The following is a 23,323-nucleotide window of genomic DNA, read 5'->3' as shown; positions in this document are numbered from 1 at the left end:
CTGTTGTCAACTGTTACCAACCCTGGCTATATCTGCTATCAAATCAGAAGTGTATTTAGCTATCACACTATAAAATCCTATCAAAAATAAAGTTCTGTAATTTCCCCATAATATGGGTAGGTGAATCGTGGGAGATAAGACTGACAATGACCTTATATAGATATGGTTCACTCAGGTTAAGTACTGTTGTTGAAACACACCCAGTGAAGATCTAACCTGTGCTTTAACCTGGCTCTAAACACTCTAGGACTCTGTGGGTGTGTCCAGACTACAGCATGCAGTGTGTACCACACAGCCCAGTGTTTTCCATGCAGTAAGGGTGTGCTGCCCGAGCATGCATTGCACCAGGTTTTTTTTCCATGGGTTTTTTTGACCCCTAGATATCCCCAGGGAACCAAATGTGTATGCACATCTGAACACACCTTGTCAGTCACTATCCGTAGTCCAGAGCTGGTGTTAATGAGGACCTCAACTCATTGTCAGTGGTCATCACCTTTCTGTGTTACTGAACACCATTTGCAGCCACTTTCTTTGAGAGTAACTGAGAGTAGTAGTGATTGTCAGCCCTGGGAGCACTTTTATCTTTAATCCTTCAGTGAAGAGTAATTTCTGTAAAGCTATTAATTTCATATCTTTAACCACTCTCGTTTCATGTACTCAGCAAAATCTGACCTTGTGAGCTGCAGTGAAGTGAGTGAAGTAGATTCTTCAGGCAACCTCTTTTATAGTCTGTCTTTTGTATGAGTGTCCTGATTCACAACTCAGACAGAAAAAAGAGAGAGAGAACATGGATAGAAAAGAAAGAATAGGGATAAAATAGCTGCATTTTTCATCGTCTAAATACAATTGTTATAGTGCTAGGGGCACAGCAGAGACAACTTTGTTGTTCTTTGTGGGGTTTTTAAGTTGGTCTGGAAGAGTAGACAGATATATTGTGTCTTAATAGAGCAGGAAAAGAGCTCAGTTTTCCATTTTGCAGAAAATTCTGCTGTTTGGAATTTTGCTTTTGTTCTAAATTGAAAAAGAATACACTTTTCACCCTCTCAGCTAAGTGAATTCTGAAAAAAATAAGGTCAAATAAGAAATTTCATTAACAAAAGATTTTTTTCTAAGTTTGGCCTTTAAACTTATTAGATTATTTTAGGTAAACCAAAAAAACAACAAACCCTGAAAAAGAATGAGAAATTTAAATGAACAAATGAAAAGCATTTGCAGAGCACAAACCAACTGCAGGTGTTTCCTCAGCCTGATGAAGGGTGTTTATACCCGAAAGCTTGCAAAGAAGAATTTTTCCAACTATTTGGGTTGGTCTAATAAAAGAAATCAGATTTAGCCAAAGAACCTTGTTTGCCTATGTCTTTAGACCAACATGGCTACAACCTATACCCTCATAAAATGCTTCAGTTTTGGGGGGGGTTTTAAAGAAATTTAATCAAAAGTAAAGGTTTTTTTACCGCTGCTACTTTTGTATTTCATTCAATAGTGGTAAATTTAGACAAGTAGATGAAATTAGGAAACAGTTATAAAGAATACAGAAAATATCTGTTATTTTAAAGAGGTTTGTTTCAACATTGAAATGAAGATCAGCTGTTTTCTCCAGTGGTATAGGTTACTTTGATCTTTGCATGTCTGTGGATTACTATGGTTCAGGAATCGGTGTAGCTCTCAGGCCTTTGATGCATGTTATTTTAATATTTCTAGAAAGTTGGTTGTACCAGAAAAACTAGTGCTATGAGTGAGCATATATACATAGCCCCCTGGCTGGAGCACAACACCAGGACAGGGAAGCCTGGAAGCTGGTCCCTGCAGCTGGATGGGCTGTCATGGAGCCAGCTGCTCTCTCTTCCCCGCCCTGTAGGGGGGAGAGAGAGCCAAATATGGTGGGATAGTGGAGGTCTCAGCTGTGACTGCACACTTAATTTGGCTTGGAAAGACAAAGAAGTTTCTGTTTGAAACAGCAACTGCTTTGTCATGGACCTACCATTTTTATTGGCAGATTGGCCCTTTTTTTCCTTTCAGCACAACAAACACCTTGTGGCCCATTTCTTTTTGTTGCTCTAAAACAGTAGATTAGGTGGGACAAATGTAACATCTGCCTAAAACACTGATTCCCATGTAGGGTGTCACAGCTGTTGCAGTGCTTTAAGTACAGAATGATTCACAAGGTAAACCCAGAGGTGTCAAGTAGAAATTCAAAGTGTGAGAAAAAATATTCTGACCTGCTATGGTCTTTCCAAGTTCTTTGCAACAGAAAAAAAATGTTCTGTTATTTTTCTGTACTCAAAAAGCAGGTGAAAACTAAGAGTTGACATTTTCTGAGGAAGACTTTGAGTTTTATGATGTGTGCCTTGAGACTAAAAAGGCTGAAAACCTTTAGTTTAAATCACAGAATCATAGAACCAAAAGGGACCTGTAAGATCATCAAGTCTGGTCCCTGCTGTGGCTCTGCTCAGCTGCTCTCACCCTATCTAGTGACCACCCACCATGGGCCCCACTGTATCTCCCGGCTCCATGCTGGGGGTCAGGATCGGGGTCCACTGGAGGGTCTGCTGGGGTCCTTGGCTCACAATGGGCTTCCACCCATGCATCTCACTCTGGAGCTGGGCTCAGCTGCTCCAGAGCCGGGTCCAACTCAGTTACAAGGGTAAATCTGGTAACTTCACTGGAATTTTGTTTGCTTGATTGTGTATCTGGAAGCTTACCGAAGTTTTTCAAACAGTAATCTATTTGAAACTGCACATTGCTTCAACTTTCTAATATTTGAATTATAACTTGATACTTCCATAATTCAAAAGAGTTATGAATTAGATATTTCCAGTTATACAAAAGATGCTAGTCCCAGGTGTCTTGCTGTTGGACACTGTAAGTAAATTTGAGATTTGGACCTTTATTTATGGCTATGGTTGTATTTGCTCCCCAGGTAATATCTATTTGGCTGCGTTATTTTGAATTGCTTTCTGAAAACAAACCAGTATATGTATGACCCTGTATATAATAGACACTTTAAACCATTTCTGGTTTTATATGCAATGTAGTTAGCCTAATCATCATTATGTGACTAGGTAAAAAATCTTATCCCATAATATTTTTTTTTCCTTTCAGAAAATATACTTTGATGCTTAATAATATATTTGCAGTCATAGCTGCACTGTTGATGGGATTCTCTTCCCTAGTGGGATCATTTGAAATGCTTATAATGGGCCGTATTATAATGGGAATTGATGCAGGTAAGCTTTATACTTTACAGTTCATACATGTATAGTTCATGCTGTGAATAATCTGCTGTTTTATGTATTAAGGAGTGATTTGCATGAATGGTCACCCTGATTTCAGTGGGACCAATCAGCATGAATTAGGATGGCAAAATCTGATAATTATTGAAGAAAACTAAATGGAAATTTATTATGAGAGCACCTCTTTTTTTACCCTTTTGTACAGGTTGTCTGTGTTCACAAAATACTTTTCTAGGAGTATGTGGTCTGTTACACCTGCTTACTATTTTGCCATCAGGAGCTGTTGAATACCATATTGATACCAATGGGATTATACTGCAGGCTTAGTAAATTGCTATTCATTTGTAACAAATGATTTCCAAGCTGTAAAATGCCTTACAGAACCATCGCTTCCATCAGAATAATTTAAAATGCCCAATAAATTCTCAGTCTTTTTGCACATCTAGAAATACCTAACAGAAGGTGACGCAAGACCCTTTTATGCAATGAAAAATATTTTTACCCTCTCAGTGGATTTCTGATTGTGGAATATTTTAGAATATGATACGTGCTTTGACTTTTAAATAACTAAACCCGTCTTTTTCAAAGCATTGACTATTTTACATTTAAGAGCTAATTAGAGTAGTTTGAAGACCTATGTGTCATTCACATAGAAATATTTACAGACTGCAAATTTCTGAGCATGCTGGCTGGTGATTTAACACTAACCTGCCAAGCTCAGTACACTAATTTCAGTCAGAAATTTTTATTTCCTCTTTTTTTTTTTAAATACAGTTCTTCCCCCTGCTAGCCCTCCTCCCTTTTGGTAGTACGTCTTCCTCTTGAATTCAAGCATACTGTTAAAAATTTTCCAGAATTGTAAGCAGGTATTGATAAGAACATACATCTGTGAGCTGATACAACAGTGGTATTCTACAGTGTACAAATGGTGCATTTAATGGCATCTAGCTGCCATATTAATGCTGTTTTGCTAATCAAGTTGGCAGTGCATTTATTTTTTATCTGGGTCCATGTTGTTGTGAAATAGTGTCTGTTATATTTTCCTCCTTCCCTCTCTTGCCATTCTGGTGATGGGTATTTTCTGTTGGTAAACAGTACAGCTTCTAATGGCTGGATTTCAGTACCAGAAGCTCTAATAATTTTCACTGCAGCGATATCATTAGCAGCAGAATAGCAATAAAAAAGCAAGAATGGTCATAGCAAAGGGTTCTGGGCAGTTCCACAGGGAAATCTAGGACTTAAGGTTTGCTTTCATTGTTTCTAAACTGCTTGCATGACTCCTCTCAGACTGTATTTATTGCAAAAGCAAGTGTGTGAAGGAGTGTAAAATCAGTGCTGTAACAGCATCCTCTTCCTTACTGTCCTTTGGTAAGGAGCAGAAGATTACCTGACACCTGAAGGCAAGGCAGGGTGGACCTTAAAGGCAAATATGTTCAGAGAGGCATACACTTTCATACAAAGTAATTTGTTACCAATGAATGTTATGCTTCTCCAAACGAGTTTTTCTAAGATACCATGCTGCCCTGCCTTCTACCTGACGGTAGACTAACATGGCTAACTACCTCTCTGACACCTAGGCTACTTGTGGACATGGGGGGGAAAAACCCTACATTACTTTAATTTAAATTTGGCGTGCTCCTGTGCTGAGCTCGGCACATGCGCAGAAGAGGTATCATGTCAGCTGCACCCAGCTTTCCCAACATCTGTATAGATCAGACGCTTTAGTGGCACTTTTTTGGCACTTTTATCTAATAGCTGATTGAATCAGCTATTAGATAAAAGCTCCAAAAAGCCCCACTGAAGTACCTGATCTATACAGATGCTGCAGAGCCTGGTTGAAACAACATGTTGCTGCTTCCAATAAAGCGCTGTTTTTTGGGTTTTTAGACCCCACAAACCCCCACACATCAGTCAGAGAATGTAATCGGGGAAAAAACTCAGTCAGATGGCATCCCAGCATTGGATTCCTATGCCTGTAGCCTTCCTGGAAGAAAGCTCTATGATTTTTGTTTCCAAATTCAGTCCTCAGCCTATACAAGTGCCCCATCAACGGATGACTTTCTCTCCTTGTATTAATTTCCTCTGAGGGGCAGCCAATTGGGCTGTTTCCCCAACCTGTATTTTTGGGATAGTTAAAATTTTTAAAAAAGAAAAAGGCAGAGATTTAAGCTTTCGGAGGCTAAGGAGCCCTTGCTACTTCTCCCCATCCTACTGCATTGGAGTGCTTACATTTCTGCATCCTGTCAGATGGACCCTAACTACCAGGTCCTTCGGGTCTTACACATGTGAAGAAATTGCCCCTTTTAGTGGCTTAATTGCCCTTTTAATTATTTAATTGCATAATAGTGTACACGTTCAGGGGCATGTTATGATTACATTTCATAACAGTGTATATGTTTAGCAGTGTATTTCAATGTAAATGACTTTTTACGTAGCAAACTAAAACACTGATAAATAACCACAGAATGAGTAAAACTGCCTCCATGGATTGGATTCTCCTCTGTTTTGGCTTTGAGTCTTATACCTCTTTTATCACCTTTGTTTCAAGAACATTTTGCAAGTTTGTTTGTTTTTTTCTTTTCCCTGAATACATTCTGGTTCACTTATTGATTTTTTTTGTTTGTTTTGTTTTTTGTTTTTTTTAATTGTAAGTCAGTTATAATTTTACTGTCTCTTTCCTCCTTCACAGGTGTTTCTCTCAGTGCTCTTCCCATGTATTTGAGTGAAATCTCACCAAAGGAAATACGTGGTTCTTTGGGGCAGGTCACAGCAATCTTCATTTGTATTGGCGTTTTTACTGGTCAAGTTTTGGGACTCCCAGAAATATTTGGAAAAGTAAGTATTATTTTATTCTTTCCCTTATGAAGACAGGAAACAGAGCTACTCTGGGGTGTATGAAACCAGTTTGGAAAACTGTGTTTTCCACATCTTTTGGCTGTGTCTTTTCTTAATTAACATGAGAGAAGGACATGTGGCTATCGTGGGATCTGTTTATTACTGTCACACTTGTGGTCAGCAAAGTCAGTTTGCAAAAAACAATCTTCTTTTGATTGAAGAGAGTTGTGAATGCACATTCTGAAGTGATGCAGGGGTGCAGAAGTGGTTTTTGTAGGTAACTGGCTAACAGAGTTCCTGTTGCAGTGATTTATTTCAGTGTCTGAGGATTATTTTATATTACCAGTGTTATTGTAGGTCACCCGGACCTCAGTGTAACTGTGTTTTTATTATCTGAGTGTACATAATAAATAATATCTTCTGAACAGCTAACGCACAGGAAAGAGCATCCAGGAAATGCCTATACAATTCCACAAATATCTCAGTCTTGACTTGGACAGATCTGAATTTAAAGTAGCTACTAATTAATTAGAATGAACAGAGGAGACACTGAAGCAATAAAAGAATAGAATTACCCAGTCTTACGACATTAGCTAATAAAGCTGCCCAATGCATGGTAATTTTTCCTTCCTCCTTTTTCGTGATGGAAAAAATGGCTGAGCTTTTCCCTTGAATTATTTATGTAATTTTCTTCTACTTAAGAAATAACAAATCAGCACAGAGCTTTTGTCTTGTCAGTTTTTATGTGATTTCTAAAAACAATATAAGGCTTGTAAGTTCTGTAACTGTAAGATACCTGTAAGTGATGTTGACACTAGATATCCTTGTACTGGATGATTTTAATGTTGCCTTTAATATAACTACACTTGCTGTAGACTACAAGGTGAAAAGGCATGTTTAATCCTGTAAATTGATGACATGAGAATATCCTCCCTGATGTATGAGGTTATCCTGGTTATTGTGGCTGACATTAGCCTAGTGGCCACTGGATGTCACCATTACTCTGAACAATGAAGCTGACACTCATCTTGTTTGGCACTTGGCAAAGCTTTTCATCCAGAGATTAATTTTCAAAGTGACAAAGTGCTGTTTAGGAAGTACATGTAGCAATCCTGTTCCAGGAAAACCTGAGCTGAGAGCCTTCATTAACAGACAACCCCACAGTGGTAAGCAGATAAGAAAACCATGAGCTTCCCTGCTTGCCAAAATTTCATCTGTCATCTATAAATGCCTATCTCACTTGTATACAGGGTGCATGCATTGCTTGCCTTTGTGGTAACACCTTTGAACAGCACTCTTACTGCTCTCTCCCCAGTTTTGTCTTAAGTTATCATTTAAACTCCCCCTAAAGCTTATGTATGATTCAGCTTGCCTTTCCATTAAAGAACAGCTTTATGAGGTAATACATTATGGATGTGCTCTCAGAACTAATTTCACACTCCTTGATCATGTTGTAGCGGGTCCAGTGCTGGGATGGCCAAGTCACCCCTGGTAGCTGCCTGGGTCCCACCCTTTCTGGCCTCTCAGTGTCCCACCCTGTTGTCTTGTCTGCCATGCCTTGATGTTATGTGTGGACAGGGAGGTTGCCCCTAGAGGGCAAGGCGGGGTTACTTCAGGTCTTAGGCCCTTGTCTGGCCTGAAGCCCATTGCCTTGGCCCACTTTACTTTAGCTGGGTCCTTCTGCCTGAGGCCCACTGTACCAGAACCCTAGGTTCTCAGGCCCAACTTCAGCCATACCCACTGCAGGCACCAGGCCCTCTCAGCCTCTGGTTTCACCCTTTGTGGACTCCGGGCTTGTGCCCCCAGTCTTTGCTGTCTGACACCAGAATCCTTCTACCAACAGCAGCACTCCCCCCTTTCAAAGAGTCTAGGACCTGTGGTGCTCTTGGCACTCTTCTTGGTGGTCTGCTTTGCCCCTACTGCTATAATCCGGTCCTCTGGTATTTATACAAATGGCAAAATATGAGCTTCTGCTTTCACAAAGTCTCCCCCAGTCCTGGATCAGAACTATACCATGGCAGCACTACAACACAGGGTCAGAATTGTATATGTTCCACTGTCCGGTGGCACAGGGGCTTCCTCTTGCCTTCCCTACAGCCTGGAGTCCTTCCTTTTTGGCTGCTCAGGCCCTCTCCTTCCTGAAGCTCTGCTCCCTGCAGCATTCAGACTGCCTTGCCTCAGGCCATGGGCTTATATGCCCCTCCTGGGTCACCTGAACCACTACTTCTCCCCCAGGCCTGTCAGTCACAGGCTGCACTATGCTGCTAACATCTGGGCTAGGTGGTCATTTTATTAAAGGGCCCTCTACCCCTACCAGTTCCTCCAGAGGCTGGAGCTAGTTAGCTACTCCCTGACTCCCTCTTATCCCCGATAATGATGTAGGGGCCCTATTACACACATGGCCTGGCAAGTGTCTCTTGGCCTGCTCTGAAAGCCAGTTTGTTGTATACAAGGATATTAGTTCTTCAGTGGTTGATTCAGCTGATAGATTATATTTGCTTCTCTGATAGATACTCATCTGCTCTTTTTTTGGTCACTTTTTTGGGGGTCAATTTTATTGTCTCTCTTTTTTTTTTTTTTTTTAAGGTACCAGGATTTTCTGGTATCTAATTTTGGTGCACTGCAGCAAACCTTTTCGCATGCACTGTGTGCTTTTTGCAGTGCCTCAAAAGCTTTTGAGGTGCCACAAAGTGCATGTTCCCACTCATGGCCCTTGTTTGCAATAGTGCAGTGTGACTGAGACCACCACTGCCAAGTGCACTGAGCTTAGTGTGCCGACATGCCATAAGAAAGCATGCCTTGTTTAGTTTAGAAAAATGAAAACTGAGCTGGAACAAAATGAAGATTTGGAGCTACTCCCAGTAGGCGTAAGGGAGCAAAAAGCTTTACTAAGCTTACTTTTTTAAGATGACATTTCAGGGTTATGAATGGGTTAACGTGATATTGCTGCCTGCAGTAGCAGGGCATTGGAGTCAATGAGGTGGATTGTCCCTTCCTATCCTGTGTTCCCAACTTCATGGGAGTCATTTCCATAGACGTTTTGGCTTTTGAATAGGGCTTTATAAACCTTGACTGACCTCTGTAGCTGAGTGTAGCAGTTTCCATCTAAGCGTAGATATGATGATGGAAATAAAAATAATGTAGCTGTAATGTCTATTAAATGGTGCAGTTCTGGAACTGTATTTTGCCCTTTGTGCTTCAAACATTAAGCAACTCCAAACATGATTTAGGTGCTCTGGTTTTAAGAAGACTGGGCTGAATGTTTTTTCATTTTTACATGTTCTTAAATCTGGTGGTTTCAGGGTGTTTTTGTATACAAAGGATTGTTTCAAAATGCAAAATATCCTAATTCAGCTATTTGAGCCACTCTGCCTACATGCTAATTGAATAGCCAGAAGCTGAGTTCTATTCAGAGGAGCCTTAAATCCTTTGATGTGCTTTAAGATTTATCAGAACTCAACTGTTATGATTTGAAAGGATCCACTCAACTGGAAAGAAGTTCATGACAAATGTAGCTATTATAGGCTCTCTGAATTCTCCGAGTTGAGTGAAGTTCTGGTTCCACTGAAGTCCAGGGAAATTTTATTATTGACTTCGGTGGGATCAGGAGTTGATCCATGTTCTCAAATCAGGTAGATAAAAGTGTAGTGGAGTATCTCGTATGTGAAATATTTGAACCAATTTAATCATTTGATAGTCATTTCAGTAATAGAGACTGTTACCATTTCCTCCCCTTTTGTTTCTTTACTGTTTGTTCCTTTCTCTCAGGAGAATCAGTAAATGTTTGAGCACTTAAAAAAGGAAAGAATATCTGTGATCTACCTTCCATCACCTGATCAAAGTGTTGGTTAAAGTTTTGCTATTGTTGTCTGTGAAGAAATTCAAGTTGAATAGGCAGCAAATAGATAAGAGAGAACATAAAGGAAAATAAAAATATGGAGACTTAAAATTGGAGAAACTGGGAGGAATAAGAAAATGCTGAAAAAAATGAAGAATGAGCCAAGTGCATCTTAATTTTAGTGAATAGACTACAAAAGAAAAATACTAAGAAGACAAAATATCACCCTAATTAAAGCCAGGTAGTTAAATTAAGAAAAACAAAATGAAAAATTTAAAGCAAACATATTTTGTGCAAAATAGAAAGACACAATAACAGGAAGGAAAAATAAAAGGTAGTTCCTTGCATAAGAAAAAAAATTTAAAGGATATTGAAATACTGAATAAAGAATGTAGTGCTTTATATATTATATAAGAGAGAACTGCTTCAGTGATTTGAATCTGTATAGAGGATGTATATGAGATTACATGGTTGCATTTGAATGTGAACTGTTGTGTATGTGGTAGAACTTGTGTAAAGATTCTGTACAAAAATGATCCTGGAAAAATATTAAGGTTGCAATGTTAAACACTCAAAAATAGTTTTAGAATTGAGGTGTCTGAGCAATTTTAATTCTTTCAGGGTGTACATGTGCATTATATGGCATACTCTTTAGTTTTATGATTGTACCCATTATATTTCCAAAGGACAAGGTCTAATTCAGTGTGCTGGATGGGCAATGCTTACTTCATACGAATACAGTCAATTTTTTGTTACATCCTCATTGTTCATAGGAACAAGGAGTATGCAAAGGCTTTCTACATTATTCATAGGAACACAGGAGTATCTCAAGTCTAAAAAGGTTGAGAACCATTGGTCTAGGGCAGGGGCGGGCAAAATGTGGCCCGCGGGCCGGATGTGGCCTGCCAGGCCATTATATCCAGCCCGCGGGGCCCCTAAAAAATTTGGAAAATTAATATTTATCTGCCTCTGGCTGCCTGTCATGCTGCCCTCGATGGCTTGCCAAAACTCAGTAAGCGGCCCTCCGCCTGAAATAATTGCCCACCCCTGGTGCTAAGGGAAAGAATCCTTTTCTGGTTTCGCATAGAGCACATGCCATGATATAGGGCACATGATATATTCCATGTTTAAGGACCAGTATCCGACCTTAACAGATACAGTTGGACAGGTGCTTTCATCTTGCTATCAGGGTATAAACAAATATTGCCAAGTGAAGTGTATCAGCTGATCCGTTTCATTGCGTGAAACACAAATTGCCTGTTGCCCACGTTGGGCAAGGGTTTAATCCTGTGGGACAACAGGTGACTTATTTCCCATTTACAGAGACATGCCTATGAGATTCCCCTGCTAGGGGCCGGATCCTGTGCATCGAAGGGAAAGCTGGGCAGATACTTTAGGGTTTGAGGGGCCTGATCATGTGCAGGAATTCCTGGGGCACCTAGGATCAGGTCACAAAACCCCTGGGAGTGCTTGCCCAGGGTGGCTGGAGGGTGCAGGCAGCTTTGGGCTGCCCATGTTCTCATACCATAAAGCAAACAGATCTCTGGTGCAGGAAAGTGGCAGAAACTATTACCATCTTTGTTGCAGCCACAAATTGCTTGATTTTTATGGCAGCACAAATGTAATGTCTGTTTCCACCCTCAAACAGTTGTTTGGGTATTTTTGGTTTTTTTACCATGGTCAATTTGAATAATTTGTCCAGTCTGTAGCAATGCATATAAACCATTCCGGCAATTCATGGGCTAGCACAGAAAATGTGCACAGAAGGTGAGTGAAAGCTAAACAAGAGATTGAAAGGGACATCGTGGGTTATGAATTCCAGTTTTCTCCTGTTGCAGGAAACCATATTGTATACCTCTACTCATAAACCTCTAATCATAAATTGATTGATTTTTCCAGGGTCATTTTTAAAATTCAGTGACTTGGGCCCCAAGTCTTCTCCTTGGAAGGCTTATCCAAGAACATTCTAATTTCCAGTCCAAATTAATTCATAGCCAGCTTACATCCATTTGTTCTGATGTCAGTATTGTCCTTTAGCTTAAATAGTTCTTTCTTCTTGCTAGTAATTACTCCACTGACATACTTACACACAAATCCTATCATTTCTCAGCCTTCGTATTGTTATACTAGATAAGCCATGCTCTTTGTCTCAACCCGTAAGAAAGGCCATCCATTCCCTTGATCTTCCTAGCAGCTTTCTCTGCTCCAGTTTCAGTTGCATTTTATTCCGTTTTTAACAGGGGCGGCCAGAATCATACACACTGCTCCATTGTCTGTACAGTAGCATAAATACTTTCCTAGCTATAGTTGAAATATTTTGTCTGATACTTAGATTCACATTTACCTGTTAACATCCATATCACAGTGGTGGGTCATAGGCATCCCAGTATTGACCGACATCCTTCTCTTTCACAGTTGTTTCCTACTGATGACCCCCAGGTTTTAGGACAAATTCTTGTTATTAGCTCCTGGTGTCTGACCTTGCTTCTTGCATTATTAAATTTCAGCCTACTCTATTACATGAATCCTCAACATCATCCAGTTTCTACTATATGATTTCCTCATCCTCCTTTGCACTGACCCTAACTTTGTATTAACAGCAACTTTAAATTCATTTTTAGTCTTTCTGCCAAAGTCATTAATAAAAATAATCAATGGTGGATCTTAAGTCCAGTCATAGTCACTCCATTACTCCCAGTTTCCCAGTAAAATAGTTTCTCTTCAGCTAATTCCTTACCAAGCTAAAATTCTTGTATTAATTCCCATCTTCCCCAGACTGAACTAAGCATTATAACACAGAAATCATACACCTTACTGAAGTTTGTTTAGATTAGATCTAGTGCATTTCCTTAGTCTAGAACAGAGCAGTCCAACTTCTAAGTGGTCCAGGGCTGCACCTGTGGGGGCTACCTGTTCCAGGGTCCACACTACTATGAGCCATAGGCTTTCAGGCTGTAACATACCCCTCTTCGCACCCCCCCCACCGACAACATGCATGCAGGTGGCAGCCCCCCATCTTACCTCAGCTCTATTGTTGTACCGTGCTGCAGTGCTCTTTTCTGTCTCCTGCAATGAGAGCAAGAAGCAAAAGCTTAAGGAGGGAGGGGGAGCCTGGATGTCCTGGTTGCAGCAGCAGCCAGAGCAATAGGAGTGCTGATGGCTGGGTAGAAGCTTGGGAACCACATATTAACCCCTCGTGGGCTGCTTGTGGCCCGTGGGGTCACAAGTCCTGATCCCAAAAAAATCATTTTTCCTATCAGAGAAATCTATCCTGTTTAGCATGATTGGTACTACTCAAGGTAAAAGTTACATTTTATCCCATTTTCCATTTATTTTCATCTCTAAGATTTTATATCAATGGTATATAGGGCTTTGGAGCCAAAGGAAGATGACTCTAATAACCAAGATCACTTCACCATGTAGATACTACATTTTCTCTCTTCTAATTGTATAGTAACAACCCATCTAGATTCTATATTAAAAATCTTTGTTACTAGACCTGCAATTTCTTGCATTTTTTATTTCAGAAATTCTCAGATTCCTCTGAATTGTATGCATTGAAGCTCTTTTGAAGTTAGTTTTCACCTCCATTCTGGCAGTTTCTGTTCCTGTCCTCTCATTCCCATTAGCCATCCTGTCTTTGTTCCCATGTTCAGCATTGAATATTTTGCCTCAGCTTTCAGTAAGGATAACATTTATTTTGGGCCATTCCTAGAATATCTTTCAACTCTATCCTCACTTCAGAGCCGCTCCATTTCTTTCCACATTTTCCTTTCATCTATATAACTGGAGAACCTTTTGATATTTATTCTAATGCTCTATGCAAGATCTAACTCAGTTTGACTAAGTTTGGCAAGTCTCCCTTTATCTCTACGCTTACGACCTTTGAGGCATAGCCCTCAGTTCCTTTTTCGTTCTTTGCAGGTTCTCTGCTTATTCATATGGCAAGATTGTTATTTATTTAGTTCATTATATGTGTTGAGGTGGTTATTCATTTAGCTGTTTCTGAAGCCCTTCCCTACAAGATTTTTTGTGGGGGGGTTGTCATTGTTATTGTTGTTTGTTTTATTTGTGTGCTAGTTTACTTATTTATTTTGTTCTCCTGGCCTGGGGATGCAGTCCCAAAGTAGTTTGAACTTTAGCATTAAAATACATATATATAAATGAAAATAGGCCACTTCAACAAGCGAATTCTGGCTCCTCATTCTAGTTTGGTTTCCTTAATTTTTCAGTGTTTACCATTTTGAAATAAAAATTTTTAGCTACCGCTTTATTTTCGTGTATCCTTCAGTTCCTTTTACACTAAATCAACTTGTGCTGAGTCATTTCAAAATTATTTTGTATAGCCAGATGTTCAATAATGTCCTTACTGCTTACCAAAAGAAAGTCTAAAATGGCATCATCTTTGATTGTTCAGTGGGGGGGTTTTGATGGAGAAATCTGTTTGCTATCCCATGCACAAATAACTTGGCTCTATCATAATTAGTAGCAGTAATTTTCTAGGCCAGCATCTGAGAATTTCAAGTTCAGAGTTAAATCTTCACTGCAGAACACAAGTATGTTCAGAATACGTCCTGCTTTTGAGAGACAGTGACAGGGCCTACCCATACAACATTTTTACAGTGATATTGTGCTGGGGAGAGGGCTTGCAGCTGTAGTTGGATGTAGTTGCCATACTTCAGAGAATTTAGTTGAGGCACTTGTGGAATTCTGCATTGTCCTGGCCACAGGCTGTGCTCCATTTCTGCTAATTTCATCTGTTAAATAGGATGAAAAATTGATATATTCGTCATATATTTTAATCATCGGAAAAACACTCCTAGGCTATGAGCAAGCATAACTGCTAACTATTATAAAAAAGTGCTGCATACTGTTATGTGTGCACTCATCTGGATGTGCTCAAAGACCTGTTAAACCATAACTAGTAAGTCTGCATGATCATGTAGTGATAAAAATAAACTGAGTCACAAAAACTTTAATCCTGAAGGAAGTGGATTAAGGATAATTTTGTTACGTTTGTACCCCTACAGAAGCAGGTGATGTAATACATTTTAACAGTTTATACTGGTACTATTTAATATCAATACATTTTTATATCTGTCTATACTCATAGGTATTCTTCCTTCTTATAAATGCAGATGTCCCCATTGTACTAAAATTAGATTTTCAGCAAGTGATACAGTAGAGCAAATGCAAAAGCAATTATGACAATAGATAGTTGAGATTAAATTGGATATTTTTAGATCCTGAATGGATGGGCTTTTGTTGCATTTGACTCTAAAGCTAGTTACATTGGAATATTGAATTTATAGATGGTATACCTTTTGTGTGCAGTCTCTTTAACAAGACCCATTATTCAAGTTAGTCATGCTGCTGGTTGTCTACTAGACCTGCTATGAGGATATTTTTCCCCCCATAATTTTGGATAACTGCCATTTTGAACTCATGATTCTGATCTCTGATTCTGGGTCTGATTCTGATCTTCCATATACATAAAAGTAAATAATATCTACTTTAACTTCACTAAGACTCATGTGGTACCGATACAGAGTTTTGAGACCAAAATCAGAATTTAATTTACATTTACAAAGCCGCCACCAGAATGACAACAACAACAAACCCATCCTCCAGTGTTTTGCTTCTGTATCTATTGCAGCAGCTATGACACAATATGCTAATTTTCTCACCATCTTGTATCAGACTTCTGTAACTTGAAGCTAACAGCTATTTAGGAAACCAGAGCAACTGCAATTGATAACTTGTGCTAGCCCACAAAAATGTAATTGGGTTATCTTTAGTAAGGTGGGATATAAAATATCACCCTGGACTTCAAGATATTTACTTCATATTAGATGTTGTACATGCTACAAATCCAAGAATGCCTAAAATAAAGTGAATATAAGGCTGTTCTACATAGGACAGCATGTTCCAACACCCATCACCACTTAAATCACTGCCTTTCTGCTCTTCTCATCCTTTAGCTTCTATGATTCCAGTGCAGCCCCCTGCTCAAGTCAGGATTGTCCAAGTATCCGTTTACCCTGCTTTTGAAAATTTTCCAGGGGGAAGGTTCCACAGCTTCTCTAGGTAGCCTGTTCCTGTGCTTGACCACCCTCATAGTCAGAAATTTCCTCATAATCTCCATCCTAAATTTCCTCTGCTACAGCTAGAGGCCATTGTTCCTAGTCCTGTCCCCTACAGCCATAGACAATACCATCTCCATCCTCTCTATAATCTCACTATGACAGGGCTAGCCTCTGAGGGTGGCTATGCTACTTGTTGGTGCCCCAACTCTAGCTCTTCAGTGTACCGGCTTTGCAATCTCCCCGCCGATATAACTATTAAAGCGCATTTGTATTCCAAGTAAGGCCTCACCGGTGCTGAATAGAGTAGAAGGATCCCTTCCCTTGTCCTTCCTTTGCAAGTGACAGTTCTGGGTTTTAATATAACCCAGTATGCTGTTGGCTTTTTTGCAATAGGAACACACTTTTGGCTCATATTCATTTTATGGTATCTTGTAACTAACACATCCTTCTCTTTAACCTACATAGTCATTCCCCAATTTGTGTATGTGCATGCAATTATTTCAACCCGTTCAACTAGTTGCAACCATCCTGATTGAAGGACTTTGCATTTGTCCTTGTTGAATTTCATCTGATTGATTATGGACCGTTTCTCCAGTCTATCCAAGTCCGTCTGGATGCTAGCCCTACTCTCAAGAGTGTCTGCAAATCCATCTACCTTGGTGTTATCTTCAAATTTGCAAGTATGCATTTAATTCCACCAATCAAATAATTTCTGAAGATATTGTACAGTTTTTAACAGGACAGACCCCTGGAGAACCTCACTTCATGCCTTCTTCCAACTAGACACTGAGCCTTTGATAACTTCTTTTAGACCACGATGATCCCAACAGTAATGTATCCACTTTACAGTACGTTTTTCTAGTCTATATTTCCTTAGTTTGTTTGTGCCACAGTTTGAGAGTGTTATGGGAAGCATTGCTAAAGTCAAGGTACATCACATCTACTGCTCTCCACCCATCCACAGAGCCTGTCACCATATAAAAGGAAATCACATTCGTCAGGCATGACTTGCTCTTGGTGAATCCTTGCTGGCTTTTCCTGAGCAACTTGTTCTCCTCTGAATCCTTCATAACAGATTCCTTGAGTACCTGCTTCAGGTATTGAGGTCAGGCTGACTGATTTCTAATGTCCTAGATCCTTCTTCTTCCTTTCCTTAAAGATGAGCACTATATTTGCCCTTTTCCAGTCATCTAGGACCTCATCTAGCTTCCATGAGTTCTCAGAAAGCATAGCCAATGCATCAGAAATTATCACAGCCAATTCCTTCAGTACCCTACGGTTCATCCCATCTGGTCCTGCCAACTTGAACACATCTAGTTTTCTAAGTAAGCCCTAACCTGTTCTGACGCTACTCTAGGCTATCTGATGTCCTCCCTGTCTTTGCTGCCAACTAGACTCATCGTCTGATAGCTGTCCCTATTTGTGAAGACTGAAGTAAAAGAAAACATTGAAAAATTCAGCCCCTTTGTATCATCTGTAACTACATTCCTTATTTCATACGCAGCCTTCTTTGGTTTCTTTGGTCTTCCACTTATTCTTGGCATACTTATAGAATCCCTTTTTATTGCCTTTTATGTCCCTTGCCAGTTGCATCTCAAATCACACATTGGCCTTCCTAATTGGCCTCTTCCCTAGTACTATTACCAAGTTTCCAGTTTTTGTAGGACTCTTTTTTTGAGTTGAAAAAAACTCATTGAAGAGACTATTGTCTAGCAAGGCAGGTCTCCTGTTGTATTTCCCATTCTGCAGATACATTGGAATAACTTACTCCTGCACACTTAAAAGGGCCTTCTTAAAGTTGAGCCAGCTTTCCTGGTCTCCTTTTCCCCTCATACTTGCCTCCCAGGGGATTCTGGCCACCAGTTCTTTAAGTTTGTTAAATTCTGCTTTTCTGAAATCCAGAATCTTTATTCTGCTGCTGCTCTTCCTTCCTCCCCTTAGGATCACGGTCACCCAAGTTTACGTTGCACTTTCACATTCTCAACCAGTTCCTCCCTGTTTGTGAGCTGCAAGTCCAGAAGAGCTTTCTCTCCTAGTTGGCCTCTCTACCATCTATTTCGAAAAGTTATCCCTAACATGCGCCAAGAATTGCTGGACTGCTGTGTTTTCTTCCCAACAGATGTCCTGATAATTAAATCCCCCATGAGAACTGGGGAAGCTATAGTCTGGGATTTGGAAGCTACCATTCCTATCTGTGACTGTATTTTAGTCATATAAAATGTCCCACCACATCTCCATAACCCCAATTAAATCATAGTACCTCATTTGTACTAGGACCTCCAGTTCCTCCTGCTTATTCCCATGCTTCTCACATTAGTATATAGACATTTTGGGTATTTAAGTGTTTCTCCTGTTTTCTCCCTGAGAAATTGTTACGCCTTCTACTACTGTCTCTTACCAAGTTTTTATCCATGTCTCTTGGCTCTTTATTCATCTCTGGGCTTTTGTCTCTATCCCCCAGTGAATCTAGTTTAAAGCCTGCATCACTAGGTTAGCAGGCCTATACACAAAGACACTGCATTCTCTCTTCATCACGTGTACCCCACCTCATCCCAGTAGTTCTTGGAACACCACGCTGTGGTCAAAGAAGGCAAAGAATCATTAGTGACACCATCTGCACAGCCCCATGTTGATCTCCAGGATTCATCTGCTCCTAGCCCAGCCTTTACCCTTGACTAGAAGGATCAAGGAGAACACCTGGGAGAGAAGACCTGTACCCTTGACTCTTGCACCCAGAGATGTTGACTCTTCTATCAACAGAGTACTGTTGATCCGCTCAAGGTTGCCTCTGACAGTCTCATTAGTGCCCACCTGGATATGCAGTATGGCTGAATGAGTTAGATGGCTGAATGAGTCCTGACAGCCTTTCTGTGACATAGATGTGTGCTTCTGGTGAGCAGCAGATCTCTTGCATCTGGCAGAAAGTCAACTTGGCAGGAGGATGCCTCCATGCCCTGCAGGAGGGAGTTACTAATCTCCACCAGCTGTCACTGCCTCTTGGCAGCAGTGGTCTTAGCCCTCTCACTCCTAGGATGCATGGCTTAAATTCATACTTTTGCTCCTAGATTAATAACCTTATGTTCTATACTAGTGATTCTCAATCTTTCTAGACTCAAGACACCATTTGTTGGATTTGAGGCACTTTTCATTAGACCTGCCAGAAAATGCCAGCTCTTAGTTTTTCTCTCATTTTTTGACTCTGGAAAAATAATAGAGCAGTTTTTCTGTTGCAAAGAACTCGGAAAGGTCACTACAGGGAATAGTGTTTTTTAACACTGTGGATTTCTATTTTGAGGTCTCTGAGCACATCCAGATGAGTGCACACATACAGTATGTGGCTCCATACACATTGCATGTGCAGGCTTTTCCTGTGCTACTAATTTGCAACAAGGGGGAGGTTTTTGACACTGGGAGATCCTAATGCCAAAAAAACCTGTAGCGGAAAAAAGCAAGGCAACACACATGGTGGCAACATGCACTGCCTGAAATCCAGAGCCTGACTGGACAGAGCCATACTCCAGCTGCTGGCCAGACTCCTTGCTTCCAAATCACTGCCAAGAGAACCCCAGAAAGCCCCCAGGACCCAAGTGCTGGCCCCAGCCTCCACTACCCCACCTGGGGCAACCTGCTGCACACCATAGTTTTAGGGACTGGAAAGACCTTACAGATCATTGGGTCCAGCCAGCCCCCCTGCACTTGGGCAGGAAAGACTGCTGGGGTCAGATGACCCCAGCAAGATGGGCATCAAGATGCTTTTTGAAGATCACCAGAGTGTGCATGAATGGGCATTCCCTGGGGACAAGTAGCAGCAGCACATATTGTGCCACTGCTGTTTGTCCCTGTGGAAACGCATATGCTTACGTGTCTGGATTCAGCCTCTAGGTTATCTTGTAAATCACATATTGGTCTCCTACTACTGCGAACTTTGCATAGCACCCTGGGACAACCTTGAAAGGATCTTGAGGCACCCTGAATAAGAATTTACACTAAACTTTTTTTTTTCCCTCTGTAACATTAACACATCTAAATATGTTTGGATATTATGTTCCTTCTCCTATGTCTTCTGCTGTTGCTTACAGATGGATAGCTTCTGAATCTTTCTTTTTGTGTTGGAAGATTTAATTTATTAACACAAATTTCCCTTTTTTGAGTAGGCATGATATAGCATGTCTTTTGTATAAGTCTGTGTATATACATGCAGTTACAGACAGTGCTGATAGCTCCACAGATGATTATTTTCAGCACTTCTCATGTTTTCAGTTGCTTATAACTTTGCCAAACTGTAACTGTTCGAGCTGAAATGTTGCATGGTGTTTTTCTGCCTCAGGCTGATCTTTTCATTTTTCTCTCTTACCTCCCTCCTTAAATTCTGGCCAAAATGGGTCAGTTATTTCCAAAAATGAGTTGGGGAGAAATACACTACTTTGTCTATGCTAACAAATTCTCGTAGTCTTTTCTTTGAACTTCTGGAGTGTTCTTATGCTTTGGAACCAAGATTTGGAATCTGGCATTGGGTGGCCTTTTGTTCTTGTGAAAATATGCTCATATTTGGCCAAGTTCAAGAACTTTGAAAAATCACAGTCTTTACAGGAATGTACCTGCAATTTGACTTTTACATATGGGAGATGCAACGCTCCAGAAATGCATTAGCCAACCATATTTAAATCAGTGGTTATAGGACAGTTTAGGGAGAAAGTCCTCTCCCCAGCATCTTCTCCTGTGGTTCATAGACTAGTTGAAGCTTACTAGCTAAAATAAGTGAAGAATCCAACCTCAGTGAGCAGATGCAGCCCTACCAAATCTCCGTTCTGATCATACTGCTTATACACCATCCTTAAAGAGTATCTGAGTATAGTCCCCTCTCCCACAAACTCAGGGCTAGATGGATGAAGCCAGATTTTTCCTTTAGTGTAGTGTAAAGACCATCCTTTTTGGCAGGCATGCCACAAATGAGTCCTGCAGCCTTCTTAAGTGCCACTTTAATCCCTTTCCCTTACCCAGTTTGCTACTAAACTTTCTGTTCCCTTCCCCAGGGAAGGGGTTCCCAGGCCAAGCAGTTGCTCTGCTCCCTGCTTCCTGTCTTGTGTTTCCTGCCTGATCTGCTGCTCTGCTTTCTGCTCCATGCCCCATCTGCCACAATGCTGCCTGTCCCCTCCCCAGTCTGCTGCATGGACACGCCGTCCATGTCACTTGTGGTATCTGTGCCACAGGCTGGCCACCCCTACCCTAGGGTTTGATCTGGGTCAGGGTGGAGCTGGACACTTGAACTAAGGACCAGTGGGGTCTTTCTCCTGTTTACTCTGACTTGTTTGCTGGCACCCAGATAGCATGAAAAAGGAATCCATTTAACTTGAGAGTAGAGTAGATAAAAGACAGATTGAGGAGGGGAAAACAGAGAAGGCACTAGATTGTAATGCAGTGTTGGTGAGATTAGAAACAAAGGAAGTGAAAGAAATGATGACTGGGACTGTTTGTCAAGGAGACTGGGACTTGTGACTAGGTGTAGGCAGGGAGAAAGGCTGGGATGTGGAGACTAGGATTGGCTGGGCAGTCTTCTCATTCCAGTCCCAATCTCCAGCTTCAGGGCTCACTGTGCCCTGGCACCTCAACATCCCTTACACAAGATCAGGCTGGCTGAGCTTGTTTCTCCCCGGCTGGACTGCCAGGCTCAGAGTAGGGTTAAACTCCCCAGCAGGGGAGAGCCCCTAATCCTTCCTAGATGGGAACTTTGTTAACCCCAATTGTTGCCATTGGGATCAATATCTAACCCCAACAGTAGTGGGTCCTGCCATGCATATGTGCGTGATAGGATGCATGATTGTTTGGATCAGGGATCAGATCCTTTCATGTCATTATCTTAATGTATGTCAGGGGCCTATATTATAGCTACCTCCTACATAGAAAACCCCTTGTAGTATAAACTGTGCTTTTGTGATGGGTCAAAATTATTTTATATTGAATAAGCTTTAAATTAACTTAATTTAACTTGGCCTTATATTCAAAATGTTTGTAGCTCCCCTTCCAAATTCCATTTTCCCTTAATACTCCCAGTGGAATGACATATTTAATATAATGGGGTTACTGTGTTTTTTAGAAAAGTTCAGACATGAATCTTTCCATGTCTAACACTTCTAAGTGTTGCTTAAGTCACATTGAAATAGGTTATAGCAAATTATAAAGTAGCTAGTTGCATACAATCAAAGGCTTCCAGGAAAGCCTGCTTCTCAAAGTCTAATTGTATGTTTGGTTTACTTTTGAAACTGTAATCTCTTAAGGCTTTCTATTTGATTCAGACTCAAAGGTTTTTTTAGTAGCTTACTGATATTTTATAAATTAGAAGGCAAATTTATAAAGAATTGCTCCAGGGTTTCCAAACTGCAATAAACGACAAATGATGTAGATTCAACATTGTGGGAGTGTCTACACATGATGCTATGTCACCATAGCAATGTGCTATGGCAATGTAGTGTCCACGAGCAAGAACTGTGATGCCACAGCTATGTTGCCATAGCAATTCACTCCCTCGTTATAGCTCATTTCTACGGCGATGTAGCAGCTAAAAATAAGCATGCCCAGCACGTACTTCTGGAAGTACTAAATGACTAAATGACGGTGCAGTAACAAAGGCACCATAGGGACACATGTAGACATGCCCTGTGTCTATGTGAATGTTAGGGCCTTGTTACACAGTAAGTTTAGGAGACTTCTGAAACTCTTAACCCCTGGATTAGCTGCAGTCTAACGCCTTTAAGTACCTTAAAGTATTTGTTATTTACCTTAAAGTTATGTCACTTCAGGGCAGGTTTATCTCTGGTCCGCCTTATTTTCTTCTTGTTCCATTAAGGAGTGGCCGCTCCCTCAGCTCTTCTGCCCAAATTGAAGTCTTCCAGCATCCCAGGATGCAATGACCCCTCTCAAGTCAGAGCAAGTGGGGACTCTGAGGCATAGTGGGGCCAGGCACCTTGCCCCCCACAGACATTGGGCAGAGAGGGCTGCAGCCCCAGAGCTCCTGGTAGCTGTGGTGCCTTCCGCTGCTGCCTGGACCAGCTTGCTGCTCCTATCAGCAGCAGCACAGGGAGTGGTGAGCTCTAAAAAAAAAAAAAAATGATCATGACTCTTGGAGCTCAGGCAGCACCCAGCTGGCCAGCAGCCTTGCCTGTGATGGAACAGGGGGGAAGGAAGGGGGTCTCCAGAGGAAAAGAAAGTATTGGCCCCTCGGAGCTCAAGCAGTGAGCCAGTCCAGCATTATCATCCAGAGAAAACTTTCAGTATCATCCAGAGAAAACTTTTTCATTCTCTTACTACCTCAAATCTGCTTCCTCCTCTTCCAC

General features: G+C 40.9%; 1 protein-coding gene across 2 annotated transcripts in view; it reads left to right on the top strand.

The window, feature by feature from the left end:
• SLC2A9 (solute carrier family 2 member 9) overlaps window positions 1–23,323 on the top strand; it is a 198,671-nt gene that overhangs the window by 72,025 nt on the left and 103,323 nt on the right. For both annotated transcript variants that reach the window (XM_019553389.1, XM_019553390.1), the window contains 2 exons: window positions 3,103–3,227; window positions 5,923–6,068. In XM_019553389.1, the coding sequence (XP_019408934.1) occupies window positions 3,103–3,227; window positions 5,923–6,068 (271 nt within the window). The remainder of the gene's footprint in view (window positions 1–3,102; window positions 3,228–5,922; window positions 6,069–23,323) is intronic.

This window comes from Crocodylus porosus, unplaced genomic scaffold (assembly GCF_001723895.1).
Source record: "Crocodylus porosus isolate Cpor-Errol unplaced genomic scaffold, CroPor_comp1, whole genome shotgun sequence".
Lineage (NCBI taxonomy): Eukaryota > Metazoa > Chordata > Crocodylia > Crocodylidae > Crocodylus > Crocodylus porosus.
This window is presented reverse-complemented; position numbering and strand designations above follow the sequence as displayed.